This window comes from Eptesicus fuscus, chromosome 5 (assembly GCF_027574615.1).
Source record: "Eptesicus fuscus isolate TK198812 chromosome 5, DD_ASM_mEF_20220401, whole genome shotgun sequence".
In the NCBI taxonomy this organism is placed as follows: domain Eukaryota; kingdom Metazoa; phylum Chordata; class Mammalia; order Chiroptera; family Vespertilionidae; genus Eptesicus; species Eptesicus fuscus.
In genome coordinates this window covers 98,618,965-98,643,612 of record NC_072477.1, presented here as the reverse complement: position 1 = coordinate 98,643,612, position 24,648 = coordinate 98,618,965, and the positions used below count along the sequence as shown (strand labels likewise).

Here is a 24,648-nt window from a genome sequence, read left to right as displayed (position 1 = left end):
TCTCGCTGCACTTCTGCACACGAATGCATATCTTTTTCCAATACCTGTATGATTTTTCTTCTTTTCTGCAATTCAATACAGATAGTTAAAAGTAGCTAACAATAATAATTCCACATGATATTGAATCTGTGTTTATATCTAGCTCTAATCACATGCTTAGAAGTGATTTGTACAGGGGGAAGCAAAAATGGGAAGAAAAACACAACTATTTGAAATAATTATGCTAATGTTTTAAAAATATTCCCAATTTGATATAACTTTTTTCACCATATGCTTCAAAGTGACTAAAACTGCAAACATAGTATGGCATTTTCAAAAATACTGGATACTAAAGAAACAAAATAAAGTTCTAATCAAGTATTTCATATGCTTTTAGAAAGGGTCATATTAATAAATTATTGATCCTCTCAATTTGTAAGGTACTTTCAGTTTTGCTCCATGCTACAATTAGTATGTCATGTCTTTGTGGTCCTCAGTTCATTAAAAAAAAGTGAATCACACCTAGTCACTATTCAGCTCTAGGAATTAGGAAATCACCAAAATCAAGAAATATCTGTCAGGAAATGTAAAACTATATTTAAGAACACAAAGTAAAAAGAAATAACTAAATTCATGAAGTCTTGTGCAATTATTTATGTGTGAAAGTTATACTGATATACATTGTTTTAAAGAATCTTTTTAATACAAGCATACAGTAATTAACAAACATTAGACTTTATGCATTGCATTTAAATCCTCTAAACAAACTTATATTCCTTAATTTACAATTGGCAAATTTAAAATTATGTATACACTACCTGATTTTGATTAATAAAAGGGGAAGGAAAATATATAATCTAAAAATCACTAACATCTGAGTGACTGCTGCTTAAGACCTTCATTAGTAGTTGTCTGCCAACCCATGCATACTTTAAGTATAACTAAGTTATGGGAAAATAATTATACACTATTATCAATCAATTAATTGCATTTTTTCTTACCATACCTACCGTTAATATCTTTTAATGTCTAAAAATATTTTAAGGGCTCTTACTATGAATAAAAATGGTTAAAAACATAGTAAATATGCAAAATAAATATAGGCCAATCATTACATGTTCTTCTTTAAACGTAATAACATAAACACTTTTTAAAAGCAGTAATATGACTGATCTAGAGTGAGACTAAATTAATAGCAATCTCAATTTCAAGATTTAAAAAGCTCAAATTTTAAAATTGTTCAATTTAAAACATTACTACCTCTTTCTAGTCTCAGTAGATTAGAAAAATGCTTATGCCTAATTTACCCAAGGCTGGTTGAAATAACAGACTCAGAATTACATGAAAGATCCCTATCAACATAGAGGTCTCATTCAACAGGAGATAAACAGACTTATGGTACTACTGCGCCAATAAACATTTTTGTTAGCATCCTCTACTGGTGGTTTCCAAAGACAGCAAGTGGTGCAAATGACAGAAAGATATGTACCTGCTATTCCATCTAAAGTGAATTAATCAGCATGTTGCAATTAGTAGCCAGAATACATTTCTCCAAAATAAATACATATGGCTCATATAGAAAATCACATAGAAAATAGAAGTAGAAAATGAGAAGACAGGTTTTTAAATTACAACAAACAAAACATTACATTATAAATGATAAAAATTGATTTAAGTAATTCTAATCCCACTCCTTTAACATCATTACCATAAAGTTACTACATAAGGTTTGATGCTTTGGCCACACCTTGCTTAATTGGTTTACCCCTGTCAGATAACATTACTTGATTCCCCTATTAATATTCTACTCTGAAGATATTCTAGAAAGAAAATTAAAATATTTTACTTAAAGCTCATCATCAATTAAATATACATACCTTATTTGAAAATAAACAAATTTATTTATATATAAATAACAGTATAAAGAATCTCTGACTACCTGCCACTGGATACAGCATTTATTTTTTCATTTAAAAAGAGTTAAGAGTTCACATTTTTTCCAAGCAATTCTCTCCAATAAACAACTGCAACTTAAATGACTGCGTTGTTAAGAAATAACCAGCATCTACCCTGAGATTTCACTATACAATGGCATATAACTTCATTTTCAATTTGCAAATTTTAAGGCTTAACCATATAGCATGGTGGCAATCATCAGCAATGGATGAGATGTATTTAAGAACAAAAAGAAATACAAGGACAGAACCAAAAGTGATGAAAATGGAAGATACCTATAGTAGTACAGTGCTATCTTAAACACCTTTTGTTTTCTCCGAATAATGCATACTGCAGACAAGACATTTTGTGCTAAACAGCCCCCAAAATCTGTTTTTCTAACATTAAACACAAAGGAAAAACACTGACAGCAAGCGTGGTAATAAATCCGTCCCTGGAGAATGAAAGTAGCAGACAGGAGGGGGCTGACATACATGCAGGAGAAAACTAAACACCATCTTTTTTTCTACCTGCACAAGTTGCCATTTGCTGCAGCGACGGAGAACCTCTTTTTTCCTGTTGATTTCAAGTACCTTTCAAAATAGCTTTCCCCCTTAAGTCATCTGTTGATATGCCTTATGGGTGGTCATATTCATATCACAGACTCCTTGGGAGAAAAATCCATTCTTTCCTGTTCAGGTAAACATGTTTACAGCAGCTGCACAGACGCTGGGTGGTTCAGTCTCACATGTCATACACATGTCGTCAGCAACAAGAAAAACCCCTTTCTATGGCGATGAACATTTTACATAAGATAAAAAGCGAACAGCCCTTTCAGAACCAACTTACCTTTCATAAAGCCACAGCAGCAACAGCTCAATATAGAACACACACTATTTGACGCTAAAACAGGAAATTAAAATTGCAATAGCCTATGTTTCGCTCTTTGCTGTAACAAGTCATCTCTCCACAATGAAGATACAAAATATCAGTTCTCAAGCATAGCTGATAGACGCTTTTAAAAATGTTTATTTGAATAACTAAAAATTATTCACGAAAGCGGTGATTTTAATATAGGCTCAAATATATTTAAAAAATATGTTTACGATTGGAAGGAAACGTCTTGGAACGGCTAAAAAATCTTCGTATCTGCTCCTAGACAGGAAATCCCACACAAAATCTAAAATTGCCTGGAAAGGTTACAAAACCTCGCGTTTCGCATCCGAGAGGGGAGGGAGAAAGGGAGTCTAGGCGCGGGGGTGGGGCGGGAGGGGGGAGCGCGAGAGTTTTTCCTTATACACATATTTCCTCATTTTGGGGAAGATACCGTGATCCCAATACAGGCGCATTTATTTCCCTATTCTTAAAAACTAATTTTAAAAATAACGCAGGAACCCAGAGGAGCCCCTCGGCCCAAAATGTACGCGTAATTCCTTATATAGCCTGGGCCGCAGCCGGCGGCAGGGCCGTTGCCGCCCATTATTATACAAACAGGTACCCGGCCAGCGGGCGGGGGCCTCTCCACGCGCTCACGCCGCCCCCGGGCGGACAAGTATCGCCCCTCTCGCCACAGGAACTGTCCAGACAATAACAATCAGCAGACATTTCGCTGCTGAACAAGGAGGAGGGAGAGCACGGAATCGCCCCCTGAGATAAGCAGAAATACAATCAACTTACAACGTCTCTCCAAACTGGAAAAAGCAACTGTGCAACAACCACATGTTCGGGTCTCGCTCTCTCAGTCTCTCTCTGATTTATTCATTTATTCGTTTATTTATTTTAAACTCTCTCGCCAGACCCAGGCATGTGTATTTCCCCAGCACAAATCAATAAACACTGCAGTGGCAGCGCGAGCAGACGACCCGCGCGTCCGTCGGTCCGCCCGCCCCCTCCCCCATCCCCTTCCACCCGAGACCGTGAGCGCCATCCAAGCTCCATTATCTGGCTTCAGCACCCCGAGCGTCTGGCCCAGGTAACAACTTCCCCAAAAACCGAAAGAGAAAAAGAGAGGCGTTCGCAGAGGGCCCCATCCCAGCGCGGCGAGTCTTCCCCGGGGAGGGAGCTCTGCCCGGGGTGCTCCCCAGTCTCTAACCAGGTAACAACTCTGCAAACACCCCGCTGCCCCACTCGCCGCCATCCACAGATCGCCCCCGGCAGCAAGCAGGCGCTCGCTGCCGCCCCCGCCGCCCCACCAGCGCCCCACAGGACGTGGACCTCACTAGCGGGGCTCGCCGCGGTCGCGGGGCGGGAGAGGAGGGGCGTTTGAGGACCCGCGCCTCCGCCGCTAATCCCCACTCCGCGAGCGCGTCGGCAGGTCCTAACTTTACCGCCGCCCGCCGAGCCTTGTCCGCCCGCGGCGCGCCCCGCCGGCGCCCGTGCACACGCGCGCACGGACGACACGCAGCCGGGCTGCCGCGTCCCACCGCCGCCCGAGCCCCGGAGCCCCAGCTCCAGTGCGGGCCGGGGCCGCGGCGCGCAAACGCCACTTTGCACGGTCAGGGCCGGCACAAGTTAGTTCCCAGCTCCAGGGAACCTCCACGCCCAGGGGAAATACGGCGGAGGGCGCTGCGGGGGGAGGGGGAGCAGGGAAGCGCGAGAGGCAGAAGAGTGGGGAAAAGTGCGAAAAGAAGCAACAGCCGCTCCACCCGAGACCAGAAAAGTGAACGCCGCGTCCCGGCCGCCTTCCCAGAGCCGGGGATGCGGCGGCGGCGGCTAACGGTCCAGGGAGGCGGCAGAGGCGGCAGGAGCCGCTAGGCGGAGAGAGACCAGGTAAGAGACATAACGGTTCAGGGAGAGCGAGCGGCCACGGCGCGGCTCCGGCAGCTGAGGGGGGCAGAGAGCACTACTTTCTACTTTCCCACTCCACTTTGCCCGTCCCTGCCCCGGCCGCCCCCATCCCGACTAGCCCCCCTCACCCACGGGACGCCCCGGCTGCCCGACTCCCCCTGACTCCGCCGCTCCCCGGTCCCCTCCGCTACTCACCGTTATTGCGTCGCGGGTTAGCCTGCTTTCTGCGCTTACACCTGGGGCCATCCGCCATGATCCTCTCGCTTGAGTCTAAATGCTCGAGTCACCTCCTCCCCCTCCCTCCCCCTTTCCCCTTCCCCCCTCCCCCTCCCCCTCCGCCTCCACCCCTCCCCACCGCACCTGGTTTACGACACTCGGGGCTTTACGACATCACCTTCCTTACACCTAGCGCCGCTCGCTCTACGGCCGGAACCTTGTTGCTAGGGAGAGGACGGTTTGCGGCCACCGTGGAAACAGCCGAGTTTGAATTGAGGGGCGAGGGAACATTTTCCCTCAGTTGTCACGGCGCTGGGGAGGGGGACACTAGGAAACGGTGGGGATGGGGTCAGAGGGCGACAGGCTGTCGGAGGGAGAAAGGTAAAGGGGGAGGCCCCGCGGCTGTCTGCGTCGGGCTGGCCACACCCGCCGCGCGCCGTGGGGCACTCACGGGTCTGGCTGATTCTCGGGACCCGGTGCCCTCGGAGGAGCCTGAGCAACCTGCCCTCCCTCTGCCTCAGAGTTGGGCCCTGCTCCCACGCAGCGTCCTACGCTCGGCGCCCCTGGGGCCGCGGAGCGGGTCCTGTTCGGGGCACCCCAGGGTGTTTCCGGATTAGGGGAAACGCAGGTTGGAGGAACTAATTTGGGACGCTTGACCTCTGAGGACGAGGACACTGGACGTCACCAGAGAGGCTACCTGACCCCACTGTCCTGACTCTCTTCCCTTACACGGACGCATGGTTGCTCTCCCCCCCCCCCCCCCCCCCAGCGAACCGGGATGGGAAGTGACTTCAATTAGAAGTTCAGCTGGATCGAAAGAGAGGCTAGAAGTTCCGCTTGAAAGCCACCTCGGCGGTAAAGTGGAATGAGTAATACCCACACGGTCCCTGTCTCACTTCCTCATCAGCAGCAGGCTCACCTGCTGTCACCTTGGCCTGCCCCCCCCCCCCCCAGGCTGACCTGCTTTCTGAGCTCCTCCCAGCTTTCCCCTTAGAGTAGTCTCTGGAGTTGGGGTTCATGGGCGTTAAAGATTCAGAGTTAAGGTGAAAACAGGCCGCGATTTACCACCTAAATGGGCAGTTATTGCTGTATAGGTCCTTAATGCAAGAAGCACGACGGAAAAATGTGGTCTTTGAAACAGATTGCTGATTTTATCTCAAGTCCCTGACTTTGTACAAGTTTGGGGGCTTTCTGAAAGGCCATGTAGATAACACCACAAATACCAAGGGAAGTCCTGTTAAGGAGTCAATTAGCTTTTCCCTCCTCTCCAGTGAGGAAATGTTTTGGGAACCAAGTTTATGGACTAAATGAGCTGAGCTGCATTTCAAGTAATATAGTTGTAAATTAACAATATAAGAATTATTGGTAGACAAATCGAGAAAACGGAAACGTGACATATAGATGATTGGAAATAACAGAGTTGCCCAGCACAGTGCTGTCACACAGTAGGTGCTCAACAAATTTATGCCTGCAATTTTTGTCATACCTATGGCAGGATTCTTTATTATGTTAAAATAATCATTTAAACACCCTCCAGAATTTTAGAAGATTCATTAATAATCCCTTCAAACCTTTCAACTGAAATAAATTTACAGCTGAAGTCCATAATTTAAAACTAGAAAGTCTAATCCTGAATATAGGTGAAAATTTTCTCACCCACATTTACTTTGGCATTTTGAGAAGTGAGTACATTATTTATTGGTGTGTGAAATGGGATTATAAGTATGGTTTGCTATCCATTATGTCTATATTCTCACCTTCAGTGTCAAAACTAGAATTATTATTCTTGATGATCATTTTAAGTACAGGCAGTTCTTGCTTTTCTCAACACATTGTTCACTGAAGTTGTGTATGTCGGAACCAGAACTGAGTCCATGCTTTGCCTGGTTCAAATGGTAAATTTCCTACCCTAATTCCTACTTTCCAGTCCAAAAGGAAAAAAAAAAAAATGCTCTCTAACTTTGGCACTTTGGCACACATCTTAATTATTCTTAAACTTAGGAAATAATCACACATACTGTTTACTCTTTATGAAATGTCTGTCCTGTACCTCCCTCCTAAGTTTCCTTCATTGTTTATCTTCACCTTGAAATCAGACAAAGTGAAGGGACAAATTAAGTAGAAATAATTTTCTCCCTTTAATGCTTACTGGTTTAGATAGCTTGGGCCAGATGTATTTAACTCCATGCAGAAATATACCTTTTTCCCCCCTGCTGTTTATGTCTATGCCCTCAGCACCTAGCAGAGTACCTAGTCAAGTATTAGGTACTCAGTATTTCCTAAATTAATATTGTTCACCTTTTCTGAATCTGTTCTTAGCTAAAGTAAGGATTATTTATCTTCACATTAGTTTTTAGGAACCATTGAAAAAATTGATGTAAAAGTCATTTACTGTCATTTATTTCCTTTTTTATTTTGAGACAATGCTCTTAATTTTAGTTTTCCCATAATCATTATTTCCCAAATGATTAACTCTTCTAATTATATTTTTAAATATGCACATGAAATATTGGAATCCCAACTCTTCTAATACAAAATTTCAATTTTGTAAAATCCTGCAATAATTATGTATATCATAAATTGAACATTTGATTACTATATTTTATTTAGTGTAAATGTTCCCAAATTCATTCAAATCTAGTCTGGAAAGGAAACAGACAAAAGTAAATCTCAGAATAAATTGCTGCTTTAAACCTGATGCATATGTGATGGTTCTTGCCTCAATTATAATTAAAGAATTGGAAAAATATTTAGAATAAATTTAGAAAAGGAATACATTTACTAAAATTCAGGTTTATTTAAATCAAATATGATGGGGATAGTAAGAGTTTAACATGTATTATGTATTGTTGGTTTTTAATAATTTTAGTACATCATACAAAATATATTCAATATATGCTATTTTTACATAAAAATGTTTTTTATTTTTTTATTAAGGTATTATATGTGTACATATATTACCATTGTCCCCCCCATCCCACTCCCATACATGCCCTTACCCCCCAGTGTTTTGCGTCCATTGGTTATGCTTATATGCATGCATACAAGTCCTTCCGTTGATCACTTATCTGCCCCACCTCTCCCTAACCTTCCCGCTGTAATTTGACAGTCTGTTTGATGCTTTACTGCCTCTGTATCTATCCTTTTGTTCATCAGTTTAAAATGTTCTTTATTATCCACAAATGAGAGATCATGTGGAATTTTTTTTTCATTGACTGGATTATTTCACTTAGTATAATGTTCTCCAGTTCCTTCCAGGTTGCTGCAAATGGTAAGAATTCCTTCTTTTTTTATGGCAGCATAGTATTCCATTGTGTAGATGTACCATAGTTTTCTGATCCAGTCATCTGCTGATGGGCACCTGGGCTGTTTCCAAATCTTAGCTATTGTAAATTGTGCTGCTATGAACATAGGGGTGCATATATCCTTTCTGATTGGTGTTTCTAGTTTCTTAGGATATATTCTTATGAGTGGGAGTACTGGGTCAAATGGGAGTTCCATTTTTAGTTTTTTGAGGAAACTCCTTACTGTTCTCCACAGTGGCTGCACCAGTCTGCATTCCCACCAGCAGAGCACGAGGGTTCCTTTTTCTCTGCATCCTCGCCAACACTTGTCGTTTGTTGATAATAGCCATTCTGACAGGTGTGAGATGGTACCACATTGTCGTTTTGATTTGCATCTCTCGGATAATTAGTGACTTTGAGCATGTTTTCATGTGTCTCTTGGCCTTACTTCTATCTTCTTTGGAAAAGATTCTATTTAGGTCCATTGCCCATTGTTTTATTGGATCATTTATCTTCCTTTTATTAAGTTGTATAAGTTGCCTGTAGATGTTGGAGATTAAACCTTTATCAGTGATAACATTTGCAAATATGTTCTCACATACAGTGGGCTTTCTTGTTGTTTTGTTGATGGTTTCTTTTGCTGTGAAAAAGCTTTTTATTTTGATGTAGTCCCATTTGTTTATTTTCTCTTTAGCTTCCATTGCCCTAGGAGCAGTATCAGTGAAGAAGTTCTTTCGGCATATGTCTGAGATTTTGCTGTCTGTGGATTCCTCTAGTACTTTTATGGTTTCCCATCTTATGTTTAAGTCCTGTATCCATTTTGAGTTTATTTTTGTGTATGCTGTAAGTTTCATTTTTTTGCATGTATCTGTCCAATTTTCCCAACACCATTTCTTGAAGACACTGTCTTGACTCCATTGTATGTTCATGCCTCCTTTGTCAAATATTAATTGAGCATAGTGGTTTGGGTCGGTATCTGGATTCTCTATTCTATTCCATTGGTCTATATGTCTGTTCTTGTGCCAGTACCAGGCTGTTTTGAGAACAGTGGCTTTGTAATACAGCTTGAAATCTGGTATTGAGATCCCTCCTACTTTATTCTTCTTTCTCAGGATTGCTGTGGCTATTCGGGGTCTTTTTTTATTCCAGATGAATTTTTGAAGAGCTCTTTCTAGGTCTGTGAAATAGGCCATTGGTATTTTAATGGGGAGTGCATTGAATCTATAGATTGCTTTGGGTAGTATCGACATTTTAATGATGTTGATTCTACCAATCCATGAACATGGTATGTTCTTCCATCTGTTTACGTCTTCCTCTATCTCTTTTTTTAGTGTCCTGTAGTTTTCCGCGTATAGGTCTTTTACCTCCTTAATTAAGTTTATTCCTAGGTATCTTAATTTTTTTGGTGCGATGGTAAATGGGATTGATTTTTTAGTCTCTCTTTCTGTAAGTTCACTATTGGTGTATAGAAATGCCATAGATTTCTTGGCGTTAATTTTGTATCCTACTACATTGCCAAATTCATTTATTAAGTCTATTAGTTTTTTGATGGAGTCTTTCGGGTTTTGTATGTACGATATCGTGTCATCTGCAAATAAGGACAGCTTTACTTCTTCTTTTTCAATTTGGATGCCTTTTATTTCTTCTTCTTGTCTAATTGCAATGGCTAATACTTCCAGTACTATGTCAAACAGGAGTGGTGAGAGTGGGCATCCCTGTCTTGTTCCTGTTCTTAGGGAAATGGTTTTAGTTTTTGCCCATTGAGTATGATGTTAGCTGTGAGTTTATCATATATAGCTTTTATTATGTTGAGGTGTGATCCTTCTATTCCCACCTTGTTGAGAGTTTTTATCAAGAAAGGGTGTTGGATTTTGTCAAATGCTTTTTCTGCATCAATTGATAAGACTATGTGATTTTTATCTCTCAATTTGTTTATATGATGTATCACGGTTATTGATTTGCGGATATTGTACCATCCTTGCATTCCTGGGATAAATCCTACTTGGTCATGGTGTATGGTCTTTCTGATGTACTGCTGGATCCGATTTGCTAGAATTTTGTTGAGGATTTTGGCATCTATGTTCATGTGGGATATTGTCCTGTAATTCTCTTTCATTGTGTTGTCTTTATCTGGTTTTGGTATTAGTGTGATGCTGGCTTCATAGAAGTAGCTTGGAAGTGTTCCTTCCTCTTGAATATTTTGGAATAGTCTGAGGAGGATAGGTTTTAGTTCTTCCTTGAATGTTGGGTAAAACTCCCCTGTGAAGCCGTCGGGCCCCGGGCTTTTGTTTGCAGGAAACTTTTTGATGACTGCTTCAATTTCTTCCATAGTTATTGGCCTATTGATCTGTTTAGATGCTTCCTGATTGAGTTTTGGAAGGTGATATTTTTCTAGGAATATGTCCATTTCCTCCAGGTTGTCCAGGTGGAATAGAGTTGTTCATAGTGTTTTTTAACAATCCTTTGTATTTCGGTTGGGTCTGTTGTTATTTCACCTCTTTCATTTCTGATTTTGTTTATTCGGGTCCTCTCTCTTTGCTTCTTGGTGAGCCTGGCTAGAGGTTCATCAATATTGTTTATCCTTTCAAATAACCAGCTCTTGGTTTTGTTGATCTTTTGTATTGTTTCTTTGGTCTCTATGTCGTTTATCTCCGCTCTGATCTTTATTATTTCCTTCCTTCTGCTTACACAGGGCTTTTCTTGTTGCTCTCTTTCTAACGTTTTGAGTTGTAAGGTTAGGTAATTTATTACCATTGTTCTTTTTTTTTTGCAGTAGGCTTGTAGAGCTATGAACTTCCCTCTCAAGACTGCTTTTGCTGTATCCCATAAATTTTGGATTGTTGTGTTTTCATTGTCATTTGTTGGCATGATGTTTTTCATTTCTTCCTTGATCTCTCTTGTAACCCAGTCATTGTTTAATAGCATGCTGTTTAGTCTCCATGTGTTTGATTTTTTTGGATTGTTTTTATTGTAGTTGATTTCCAGGTTTATGCCACTGTGATCTGAGAAGATGCTTGATATGATTTCTATCTTCTTGAATATGAAGAGACTTTGCCTATGTCCCAGCATATGGTCTGTCTTTGAAAATGACCTATGTGCACTTGAGAAGAATGTATATTCTGTGTCTTTGGGGTAAAATGTTCTTTGGGAAGATGTCAATTAATTCCATCTGGTCCAGTGAGTCATTTAGGATTAATGTTTCTTTGCTGATTTTTTGTTTAGAGGATTGTCCAATGGTGATAGTGGGGTATTAAAGTCTCCTACAATGATTGTATTGCTGTCAATCTCTCCCTTGATATCCTCCAGGAGTTTTTTTATGTATTTGGGAGCTCCTGTATTGGGTGCGTATATGTTTACCAGAGTTATTTCTTCTTGTTGGATTGCTCTGTTTAGTATTATGAAGTGGCCTTCCTTATCTCTTGTTATGCCCTTCCCTTTGAGATCTAATTTGTCAGGTATAAGTATTGCTACCCCAGCTTTTTTTTTCATTTCCATTTGCCTGGAAAACCTTTTTCCATCCCTTCACCCTCAGTCTGTGTGAATCTTTTTTTTCTGAGGTGGGTTTCTTGTAGACAGCAGATATATGGGTCGAGTTTTCTAATCCAATCCGTTACCCTATGTCTTTTGATTGGGGCATTTAATCCATTTACATTTAAAGTTATTATTGATAGGTACTTATTTGTCGCCATTCTTATTCTTTACCCCAGTGTTCCTTCTTCACTTCATATATATATATATATATATATATATATATATATATATATATATATATTTTTTTTTTTTTTTTTTACAGCAGACCTTTTTTTTTTTTTTTTTTTTACAGCAGACCCTTTAGCATTTCTTGCATTGCTGGTTTGGTGGTAATAAATTCCCTTAGTCCTTTTTTTTGTCTGTGAAGCTCCTGATTTCACCTTCAATTTTGATTGATAGCCTTGCTGGGTACAGTATTCTTGGATTCAGACCCTGCCTTTGCATGACTTTGTATATTTCATTCCATTCCCTTCTGGCCTGATGAGTTTCTGTTGAGAAATTAGTTGCTAGTCTGATGGGGGTTCCTTTGTATATAACTTTCTGTCTCTCTCTGGACGCTTTTAAGATTCTTACTTTGTCATTGGTGTTTGCCAATTTAATTATAATGTGCCTTGGTGTTGGTCTTTTGGGGTTCATTTTGCTTGGGACTCTGTGAGCTTCTTGGATTTTTGTGGGTTTTTTCTTCCCTATATCAGGGAAGTTTTCTGTCATTATTTCTTCAAACAGGTTTTCTATTCCTTGCTCAGTTTCCTCTCCTTCTGGAACCCCTGTTATGCGAATGTTGTTTCATTCTGTGTAGTCCCAAAGCTCCCTTAGGCTCTCCTCCTGCTTTTTAATTTTTTTTTTCTAGAAGCTGCTCTATTTGGGTATTTTTCCCCATTTTGTCTTCTAGCTCACTGATGTGGTCCTCTGCTTCTTCTAGTCTACTCTTGATGCTTTCTATTGAGTTCTTTACAGCAGCGATGTCATTTTTCATTTCTTCTTGGTTCTTCTTCATTTCCTCTTGGTTCTTACTCATATTGTCGAATTTGTCTTCCATTCTTTTCAGCCACCTTATGACCATTTCTCTGAATTCTTTCTCTGACAGGTTGCTTGCCTCTCTTTCGTTTACTTCCTTTTCTGGTGATGCCTGCTTTTCTTTCATATGCAGGCTGTTTCTTTGTCTCCCCATGGTCTCTCTTCTCCGGATGTCTGGTTATGTAGTTCTCTCTCTCTTTTCCATGGTGGAGTATAGAGCTCCTCTGAATCCACGTGTTTGCGCCAATTGGGGACCTGTGTTCTGGGGCTTGCAGCTGCTCGGTGGTTGCTGCAGCTGTATATTTTCAAGCTTCCGATAACATCCACTCTCCCCTTCAAGATGGCGCAGTCTCCGCGTCCGAGCCCGTAGCTCCGGGAGGGGACCCAGTAGCAATGGGGGTTGCCCGGTCAGGGGAACCCCGTCCAGCAGTTCCCCACCTTCTCCTTGATTATAGCTGTCACTTAACTTGCCAACAAATACTCCCCGTGCGGTCCTCAGCTGTTCTTTCTTTCTGCTCCGGGACAAGGCTCGGGACCCGTCTGTCTATTCCGCCGCCATTTTTCTTCTCTTGCATTAAAAAATGTTAACACTGCTTCTAGTGAGCACTGGGAATATATACTGAAAGAGAGGCATTCTGCTGAAATTTTTTAAATGTACAGGAAATAATGTAAATGGGTAGAATATTTTCAGTATTGAGTTCTTTTCTATAATTTTTTTCATGAATCCTTTGCACCTACTGTTTGCTTTCCATATTACATTCATGTATAAGTGAGGGTAAAAATTGACATAAAATTATTTTAAATTTAAAATATAGGTATCTCATGATTTTCCACATGGAGTCTATGATTTCCATGTACCAAAGTTCCTGAACACATTTGAGAAGTATAACATATTTCTACAGTCTTCATCAGAATAAAAAATTGATTATTTTAATGGAAGGGTAAAATATTAATTATGTTAATTAAATATGTTTATATGATTTTAATATTAAAGGTTTGAAGGGAAAAGAATGAAATTGAAACCTTGGCCTGCCCTGTCATGATAAATAATACACTCAAATACAAAATATGCATGTTTTGTACAAATTACCTATAGGTAATTTAGATTTTAGAATCCCCTAAAGTTGCTCCTCAGTCCTTAGCTCAATAGTGACTCTGGGTATGTGGTTCACATACAGAGCAATGCTCATTTCACTGCCTGCAGTTCCACCAAATTCTACAATGACTTGAATCAGGATGGAAACATGACTACAGGGTGATGCAGAATCGACAGTTTTCTTTAGGACCTATGAATAAAGCCTCCCAGGAAGGAATAATAGGGACAAATGTTTTCCCCAGACCTTCATGTGATTTTATTATTTATTGTACCACAAAATGCTATTTCCCTCTCTGTGGAATAAGGCTTCTATTTTTAATATGTGAGTGAAATGGAGCTTCTTATTTTGGGTGCAATATTTCAGGAACATGTCTAATATAGAGAAATGTTAAATATATACATAGAGGTTTGAAGGATGTTGATGAACATCCAAAAAGTAAAACGAATCTTTTCCATAAAATCACAATAAAAGATTGTTTTAAAAGGCCACTTCCACAGGAGATATATTATAGTTGCTAATATTAATATTCTCTATGAACATGAAGAACATTTTTTCTATACTAAACAGCTATAGATAGGTAATTTGTACAAAACATGCATATTTTGTATTTGAGTGTATTTTTAGTTATTTATCATGATATCAGAAGTCTGATGTATGGTTTCTACTGTTTTATTTCTTTTAGCAGCTGACTAGTTCTCTTACAGAGTATGTCTGTTGACCTACAGTTTGACCTACAGTCCTGGCCTCCTATATTCCACAGATCTGCAGTTACGATCACTGCCACTATTCAATCCTTGGAGTATATGTATTTAAAGTATTTTCAGTGGCCCTGTCTAGTGTTGCTCAGTGGTTAAAATGTCCACCCTTGCACTGAAGAGTCGTGGGTTCAATTCCCTATCAAGGGCACGTACCTGGGTTGCAGGTTTGATCTAATTGATGTGTCTCTTTCACATTGATGTTTCTCTCTCCCCTGCTCCCCTCTTAAACCCTCCCCCTGCCTCAGCCCTTCCACTCTTTCTAAAAATCAATGGAAAAAATATACTCAGGTGAGAATTAACAAAATATTTTTTTTTCAGTGAATAACGGGTTTTAGATGTCCCATCATTGTAAATTCACATAAAAAGTTGGTAATAAGACATACCCTGGTCATTGGCAGCTACCAGATGGCTGCTCAGCTGCTCATGACCTGCCAGAGAGGGCAAGACAAATTCAGTAAGCCATGGGGCTGTTTGGAAAAACCCAAAGAGCTGGTGATGAGTGGTCATTGAAGATAAGAAAGGAAATGAGAGTTGATAGGCAAATAAGAGATATTCAAAGAGAAGAAGAAAAAATGAAATTATCTGTGAAATATACTTCCAAAAAGGGTCAGAGCGACCACTGTGTGTTCCTGGCCAAGGAGTTGATTAGGTCAACAAAGGCTGTAAGCAAGCTCTATGCATCCAAAGCTCAGATGAACTCATGTGAGTGACTGGTTCCCTGCAGAAGAGCACAGAAGTGATGAAGGTTATACAGAGTCTTGTGAAGATCCCAGAAATCTAGGCCACCATACTGGAGCTGTCCAAAGAGATGATGAAGGCTGGGATCAGAAGAGATGTTAGAGGACGCCTTTGAAAGCATGGATGACCAGGAAAAAATGGAAGAAGCAGCAGAAATGGAAATTGACAAAAGTTGTTTGTAATTACAGTAGGGGTCTTTGGGCAAAGCACCTAGTGAAGTGACTGGCACCCTTCCAGAGTCTGAATGTCTGGGAGTGACAGCTGCTTCAGAAAATGAGGAGAAAAAAGGAGGAGGCCCTGGAGGCCATGCTCCACAGCTAGGTGCTGCCCAGCTGGGCCCTTAAGCTCTTCTCATGGCCTGTCAGATGTGCATGCACTCCTCTGAAATGGCCACCATTTATGTATCTCTTGCACTATACCTCTGTGAGAAGGCTTTGCATTCTGGGGTTTTGTGGGGGTTTTTTTTTCACTCTGCAGAGGTTTGGGGATCTCAAAAGATTGTTCTTGAGACCTGGTGTAATGCATCATTTTCAGGAGTATAAACAAAAGTATCTTTTTGGAGGGGGTGCAAAGAATTTGGTTTTCTCACAAAACACTTCTGAGAATAGAGTTCATTGCCTGAATGTTGAGGACTCTGTAATATTTTTTTTTGTCTATAAAACACTATATAAATGGATTCTAATAAATTTCTGCTTTAACAACAATTGAAAATGACATACCCTGTGTCAGACCCTTCTAATTCTTTCATGCCTCTATTTTTTAATTTATTTTTTATTTCTCTGCTCACTCTCTATCCTACTTAAATAAATAGATTAGACACTATGCCCCTCTACTATTTTACTGTTTAATCACTATTTTCCTTCATCTTTCTTTGTCCCAGGTCTGACACAGCTCTGTTTGGATTAATTCCTTTTCTCTTTTTTTTTTTTTTTTTTTGAATTAGAAATTCTAACTTTAAAAAGCTTTGTTTTTTCATATTATGCTGGTTATTTTCGGTCCTTCAAAGTCCATTCTCTGCCTTTCCATGCTCTGGGATGTTGATTTCTGTGAACCACATCACTTAGGCTCCTTTACCCTCTTGTTCCTATTTTATTTCAGCCACTTTGGAGGCATTGCCAAATGATCAGAGGAAGAAAATAGAGAAGTCATGATATTTATTTCATCTTTCCCCATACTCCCTCCTGCTTGTCTGTATTTTGACAGTAACTTCATTCCTCTACCTGAGGCCATGGCTCTAGTAAAACAGCCCTGTCCCCTGGCTACAGTTCTTGGCAAGTTTTAGAATCGGCTTTTTCCATTCATCCCTTCAGGCCTAGGAATGATAGTAGTTTCCTCCTGTTGTGAGTCCTTGGTTACTTTATACCTTATTGTTTCCCTTAATGCCTATGTACAAGTCTCTTCATCAGACTCTTTTCACTTTACCCTTTGATTGTGTCATCTGTCTCCTGCCAAGTCCCGGAGTAATACACATATATAAATAAAATGTATTTTTCACCATATTTATTATCAAGCAAGAATTATACTTCCATTAATTACAACATTAAATTTAAATGTGATGTAAATGTCATTCATTGACCAAGTATATACTCATGTTCTGATGTATGTGCGAAATCTGGTAAATACTTAGAAAGTTGTCAGAGTCTATGATATAGTAATTATTTTATTCAATAACTATTTGTGGAATGAAGGCCCCTGCTCTAATCTAAAATCTAGATGAGGCTACAGAGGTAGGGAAGCAGGTACCTGATCATATAAAGATGCTTAGAATTTGGACCTTATATTGAAAGCAGTCATAAGCCATGAAATTTTTTTTAAGTCAGGAGCATCCACATTATGCAAGATGTCAGTGTTCTGTGACGAAAAAGAAAAAGTGAGTGTCCAGCATTAAGATAACTTTTGTTCTCTTGAATAATCATTTCTAAATGAATAACTCAGTAAGGAAAAGCAATACAGATAAAAGATGCGGCTATCCAAATGAAGCACAGATGAAGAACAGCCTTTCCAGATTATATTGACAAGTAGTATAATACTGTTGTTAAAACTTCAGCAGTATAAAACAGTATTTCCAATGTTTAAAATAATAAAATTGTTTCTGCCTATACATTCAGGTAATGGTTTTCCAATGTCCTAGAAACTACCTTAGTACATGGCAGGCCCTCAAAATTATGATAAATGAATGAATATAAAAAGTCTCCAATGTATTTTTTAATACTTGCTGTTTTTTCCACTATTATGTTTATCCTAGCCTAATGCATAAAAGCTAACATACTCCCCATTCAGATTCTAATCTGTCCTCCAGATTACCTTACATACAGGGTTGAGCAAAAGTAGGTTTACAGTTGTGAGTATGAGAAACAGTTTATTCTTGTATTATTATTTTCCAAATGAACAATTGTAGATCTACTTTTGTCCCACCCTGTAGATGCACTAGAAATATGTGAGGTTTTATGTCCCCATGATTAAAATTTTTGAAAATTGGTAGCTTATTCACACTGATTGAAAACATATGAATTGCTCCAATTTTTAGAATATGTGTATAGGCAAACAATGAAATGGACTAATGAAGAACATATATAAATACATAATAAATTCCATATTGGATTAAACCAATAACCATTCCACCTCTGGATCTTGAGTCCTGTTCAAGTTATTTCGTGCCTAGTATAACAAAAAACTTGTAAGTGTGTTTGTTTATTTAAAATTCCCTTATTAGGAAAAGAACATATTTTGTTTCATTTAGATTCTAATTAAGCTTGTAACTGGATATTTTAAATCACTAATATTTTGAATTTTTATGAGTCTAAATTCTTGCTTGCTCTTAATCAGTCAAGTGCAAGGATCCCTTTTATATGTCCTCTCTTGAACTCACTTTCTCCAGACTTTGCATATGTTTTGGTCATAAATCGAACTACTAAAATCCACTTTTGCTGGTTGATATTGGTTTTAAAGCACGTCCTTGTTGCATCTGCTCCCCTTCCAATTGCTAGTCAGCCTCGAACTGACCAAAAGGCTATCAACCAGAAAGAAGCATTTGGTGTAAAAAATTTGACAACCCATTAGCTAGAAAACTATCCCTTGAACAATTCACAATTGATTGAAGTTCCCTCTCCATATATAAAATTGTTTTGCAGTTCTATTCATTTTTGCATTTCTCCTTTGTATAGCCTTGGAAAACTTAGATCAGTGATATAGCAGCAAAAGACATCATGAGACCAAATAGAAAATGAGGACTTCGAAGGTGCTTTGGACCTCTTAATTTCCAGGCCACTTGCTAGCAGATACAGTTCATTACACAGGAAAATTGCTTGATCCTGGGAAAAGAAGGTCCTGGAGGTGAGGGAAAATGAGTTAGTTACCAATACAGTTGACCTTGCAATTCAATCATTTAGATCTACTAGAGAATGACTGCTGCCATTTCCAGATAAAGAATGACTGCTTCTTTCCACAGTAAAATGGTGAATCATGTATCCCCTGTGTTTAGATTCTAAAATAAAAAAGAAGTAAAGGGAAGGCTATGTATGTTAATGCACACTCACCAATTTAATAGATAATGTATCATTTGTTGAGCTTTATAATCTACTATCACATGGTTTTATTTGAGCTTCGTTATAGCACTAATAGCTATTATTTCCATCTCATGTGTAGAAACATTTAGAGAAGCTGCAGTCACACAGTTCATATGGTCTAGACTGGGACTCTCAAACCATGATCATAGCTATAACTCCCATGTCAAATATTATTACATTCACTCGATAAACATAAAATCATATCCAGAGGTATGCTAAGACAAAATTCTAAAGCATAAAGAAAATGTTAATATTCAGGAGAGAATTATGAACAATTCCTCCCTGTCTGCTCTTTATCTCCTAGCCCAGTGATTGGCAAACTAATTAGTCAACAGAGCCAAATATCTACAGTACAATGATTGAAATTTCTTTTGAGAGCCAAATTTTTTAAACTTAAACTACTTCTAATGCCACTTCTTCAAAATAGACTCACCCAGGCCATGGTATTTTGTGGAAGAGCCACACTCAAGGGGCCAAAGAGCCGCATGTGGCTCGTGAGCCACAGTTTGCCGACCACGGCCCTAGCCTTTGACGACCCAATCCAAGATTTTATCTTTACTTCATAATCAATTGTTCAGTGTCTTGTTTCTCATGCTCTATTATTAACTCTTTTATGATAAGACCATGGCTAATAATAACTCCTGTTACAGTGGTGAGCATATCTAGAAAGTTTATATATTTTAATACCTTCTATGATAAATAATTTCTATCCCAATTGGATGCTAATATGGAAGGAGTTCAAATTGTCTTAGCATACTTAATAACTTGAACTTTAACCTGACAGGAAGCAAAATGCTGAAAAAGTGATAACCCTTTTTATACGATCCAAGGGATTAGCCTTCATATTTTAGTACCATTACATATGGTATTTGTGTACCTGAGTTCTGAGAGCCAAGGAAGAAAAGATTGCTTTTTGGTGCAAACGTCTTTAACATGAGTTTGAAGAAAAATAGCAATCAAGATAAGCTCGTTATTTTGATGTAATCCCATTTGTTTATTTTCTCCTTAATTTCCATTATCCTAGGAGATGTATCTATAAGCATATTGCTATGAGAGATGTCTGAAATTTTGCTGCCAATGGTTTCTTCTAGGGTTTTTATGGTTTCATGTCTTACATTTAAATCTTTTATCCATTTTGAGTTTATTTTTGTGTATAGTGTAAGATGGTGATCTAATTTCATTTTTTTGTATGTATCTGTCCAATTTTCCCAACACCATTTATTGAAGAGACTGTTTTGACTCCACTGTGTGCTCAGATTCCGAAACAGCCTAAGCGCACATCAGCAGATGAATGGATTAAAAAACTGTGGTACATCTATACAACAGAATACTACACAGCTATAAAAAAGAAATAACTCTTAGCATTTGCAACAGCATGGTTGGACCTGGAGAGCATTATGCTAAGCAAAATAAGCCAATCAGAGAAAAATAAGTATCACATGATCTCACATGTGGAATCTAATGAACAACATAAACTGATGAACAAAAATAGACCCAGAGAAATAGAATTATCAAACATACTGTCAAACCTCAGAGGGAAGGCAGGGGACGGTGGAGGGGGAGAAGAGATCAACCAATGAACTCATGTGTGTATGCATAGCCCATAGACACAGACAATAGGGTGATGAAGGCTTGGTGGGAGGAGAGGTCAATGGGGGAGAAAAGGAACATATATAATACTTTCAACAATAAAGATTTATTTTTTTAAAAGAAGGTGAGTATCCAGCATCCAAAACAAGCTGTATTCTGAATTAGAATTTTATAGCCCTTGGACTATAAAACGATCTAGATTAGATTGTCCACGAATGTGAGGATACATGGCAGTATATCTTTGGAGTAATGAAGACAGAAAAGGTAAAGATGTGGGGAAAACTAAGAGTTAGGCATAAGCCACAAACATAATGAAAGGATTATTTTGAAACACAATCTAAAAGTTCTTATGTTAATATAATATATGAAGCCAAGAGGACATAACTATATTAGTTCCTTTTTTACCAAGATAAATTGTCAACCAGATACAAAATTAATGTGTATAACAACTCTCAAGGTATTGTGCCTTCAATATGCACATTTTAAATTACCCAGTAGGAAAAAAATTAAGAAATTGTAGAAACAAGTGGGAGAAGAAAAGATTTTTTTAATATGTTACAAGATGTAGTTGCCATGAAAGGAAATTTAAGCAGCAGAGCAAGTTCTCAAAAAGATGCATTACTCACAATGTCATGGTAACCTAGTTTTTCAAAGTATCTGTAATAAAAAGCAAGTGACTGCAGGGTAGGAAGAAATTTCAGAAGCCTACCAAAAAAGTTGTAAAATTTTACACAGATACAAACATACACATAAGATTCAGTGATTGAGAATTTTGAAGAGTAAAATGAGAAAAAAATAACTGGATATTTGAGGAAAATTATGATAATGATAAAAAGAGACTAGTCACACTATCCAAGAAAAAAAGCTACGAAGAATGTAAAATAGATATAGGTAATAACAAATTATCACAAAGAAATGTCCACAGAGAAAGAATACCTTTAAAAAGTCATCCTAGTCATCCAGCTGGTGTGGCTCAGTTGGTTGGAGCATCATCCCATAGGCCAGAAGGTGGAGGGTTTGATCCCCGGTTAGGGCACATACCTGGGTTGTGGGTTCCATCCCAGGTCAAGGTGCATATGATCAATGTTTCTCACATCGAGCTCCCTCTCTCTCTCTCTCTAGCAACACAGAGTAATAAAAAAAGAGTCATCCTAGTCATTAACAAAGATCTTAGAACAAAAGAAATCATAGTAAAATAGAGGATTCTTTAAGGTATTTTTTGAATGTAGCCAAATATTGGTTTAAGGCAATTATTGTTCTTTCAGTAGTAGCAAAGGTCATTATGGTAAGATCATTACAGAAAACATTGTTGGATTGTTTGTAGAAAACTGGACATAGATGTGTGCCTAAGTAAGATAAAACTCAGATCAAATATTAAGTCAAAGACATCAACACATGTTATTTAACCTTATAATCCTAGCGTGGAACCAAGGGAGAGTGCCTAATCTTTATAAAGAAGGACACATAAGAATTCATTTATTTGACAAATATGTATTGATCTGCTACTGTGTGTCAGGCATTGTTCTAAATTCTTGGGATACATCAAGGAACCAGATAGACAAAAATCCCTGCCCAGTAGAACTTATATTCTAGTGGAATGAGGCACATAATTAGGAAATAAATAAGCAACTTATATGTTAGAAGAGTATTAAGTGCTATGGAAAAATAGAACAGGGTAAGAGTGATTGAAGATGCAAAGGGATCATGTTTCCTCCTTTAGATTACAAAAGTTCAGTGCTCTGTAACATGTTCTCCAAAAGGGGCATGTTAGTATATTGAGGAGGAAGTTGGTAGAGCTAGGCACTTAGGATGTGTCCAATAAATGATTGTTTGGTTTTAACTACTCAATAATTCTTGTTTTGTTCAAAGCAGTTGCTATAGCAGAAAGTAAGCTGTGAAATTCTTGTAAAATATGTGTTTTTTATGAATGCTATAATAAACAAAATCTGTGATGTCTTCCATTAATTGAATCCCTAACACCTGTTCTCTTTACTTACCTTTTGTTTTTCATTTTGTTAAATATTTTTCACTACTGTTTTAAAACAAAATAATTGAACGTATGTGCAGTTTTAGTTAAAACATTTACATTGTTTCCATCATTGTTAATGATAATATAATTGTATGTTTGTATGTTTAAAACCATAGAGATAATTTCTTTACCACAAATGAATATGTACAGCTCATCTGTTTTCTTTGGGATGTGAGGAATATGAAGGGATTTACTAATTTAGGGATAAACTAGTGAACTTTGGCTTCATGTATCTTTTGATTAGTTCTTTTAATGTTCTCCAATTACATTATCAATGACACTGAAGTCCATATAGATATAGAAATGTCTGTCTCCTTTTTCAATCCTTGAAACATCATTAGAATTAGATACTAATGTATTACTATTAAACCTCAAAAATAACATTATGGTATCAGGAAGATTCTTTGGAAACTGAGAGGTTATTTTACCAAGGTTACTAACCTAGTGGGGGTTGGGGTGGAGGGTATAGTGCATGGGGTAGAAGTGAATACTACTACACTGTTTTTTAACCAACAAACATCTAAGTTTTTATGTTTAAATGACTTTGTCTTCTTGTAAAATCTCGAAAAGTATTTAGTATAGCTTACCAAATCTGGATATTGTATTGTCTAGGTAAGTGCTGTTAATTTAATGACTAAGCATCTTCCCTCTCTCGTCACTGTTCCTGCTTCTTTGCCCCAGCCAGCAGCTCAGCTCACCTCATCTCACCCTTACTTTTTATCTTAGGAAGGTAGGAATAGAACTGTTATAATCCTATATAATAAAAGGCTAATATGCAAATCGACCAAACGGCAGAATGAATAGTCACTATGATGCACACTTACCACCAGGGGGCAGACACTCAATGCAGGAGCTGCTCCCTGGTGGTCAATGTGCTCCCACAGGGGGTGCGCCACTCAGCCAGAAGCCCTAAGCTGGGCTCATGGCTGGCAAGCGCAGAGTCAGTGGCGGGAGCCTCTCCCACCTCTGCGGCAGTGCTGAGGATGTCCGACTGACAGCTTAGGCCCGCTCCTGCAGGCTTAGGCCATCCCCTGAGGGCTCCCAGACTGTGAGAGGGCACAGGCCAGGCTAAGGGACACCCCCCTCTCCCGAATGCATGGATTTCATGCACCGGGCCTCTAGTCTTCAATACAGGAAGCAACCAAGTGTATACTGGAATTTGAGTTGGCTGATTTTTAACATTATGCTCACTTAGGATATGAATTGTAGAATTTTTGAAAAGTGAAACAATGTATCTTCTATAGTAATCATACCTATAAAATGGTAATATGCAAATTACCATCACTCCGCTACGCTCACGATTGGGCCGGCTGGAGGCGCGGGGGGCGGGACTCAGGGTGGCCGATTGGCTGGCGGTAGGAGCGGGGGGCGGGGACTTGCGAGGCTTAAACGGCCGGCTCTGCTTAGGCCGGCGCTGCGGAAGACGCTGGTGGCGGAACTCGGGGTGGCCGATTGAATGGCTGCTGGCACCAGTTTTCCGCCAGCAGCAGTTTTCCTCTGGCCACTCGCCCGATCGGAGCGCCTCCCGATCGGAGTTCCTCTCGGGGTGGCCGATCGTGCTGGCAGGAGGCGCTCCGATCGGCGGGTGGCCAGAGGAAAACTGCTGCTGGCGGATAACTGGTGCCGGCAGCCAGGTGAAGGAAAAGTCTATTGCACAAAACTTCGTGCAACGGGCTCCTAGTCTATATATATAAAAGCCTAAGTGACCATATGACTGTTCGACTGGTAGCTATGATGCGCACTGACCACCAGGGGGTAAATGCTCAATGCAGGAGTGGAAACCACAGGCATGGAAACATGGAACAGACTGATGAATCTCAGAGGGAAGCGGGGAGGGCGGGAAGAGATTAACCAAAGATCTTATATGCATACTAGATGCCCATTGCATGGATTCATGCACCAGTGGGGTCCCTCGGCCTGGCCTGCACCCTCTCGCAATCTGGCCGGTTTTATCCCGATCCCTACAGGCCAGGCTGAGGGACCCCACAGGTGCACAAATCCGTGCACCAGGCCTCTAGTTCTTAATAATTCATGATTTTTTAACATTGAAAAAATATCAAACTGGATACTATAAAAATTATTTTAAAGTCATTTTTTTACTACTTTTTATGTAATTTACGG

General features: G+C 39.4%; 1 protein-coding gene and 1 pseudogene across 2 annotated transcripts in view; one reads left to right on the top strand and one right to left on the bottom strand.

The window, feature by feature from the left end:
- ZEB1 (zinc finger E-box binding homeobox 1) overlaps positions 1–4,970 on the bottom strand; it is a 317,487-nt gene extending 312,517 nt beyond the window's left edge. For both annotated transcript variants that reach the window (XM_008150396.3, XM_028158817.2), the window contains exon 1: positions 4,897–4,970. In XM_008150396.3, the coding sequence (XP_008148618.2) occupies positions 4,897–4,954 (58 nt within the window). In that variant the 5' untranslated portion in view covers positions 4,955–4,970. The remainder of the gene's footprint in view (positions 1–4,896) is intronic.
- Positions 4,971–15,065: 10,095 nt separating this feature from the next.
- On the top strand, positions 15,066–15,663 carry LOC103294044 (charged multivesicular body protein 3-like; annotated as a pseudogene).
- The last annotated feature ends 8,985 nt before the right edge of the window (positions 15,664–24,648 follow it).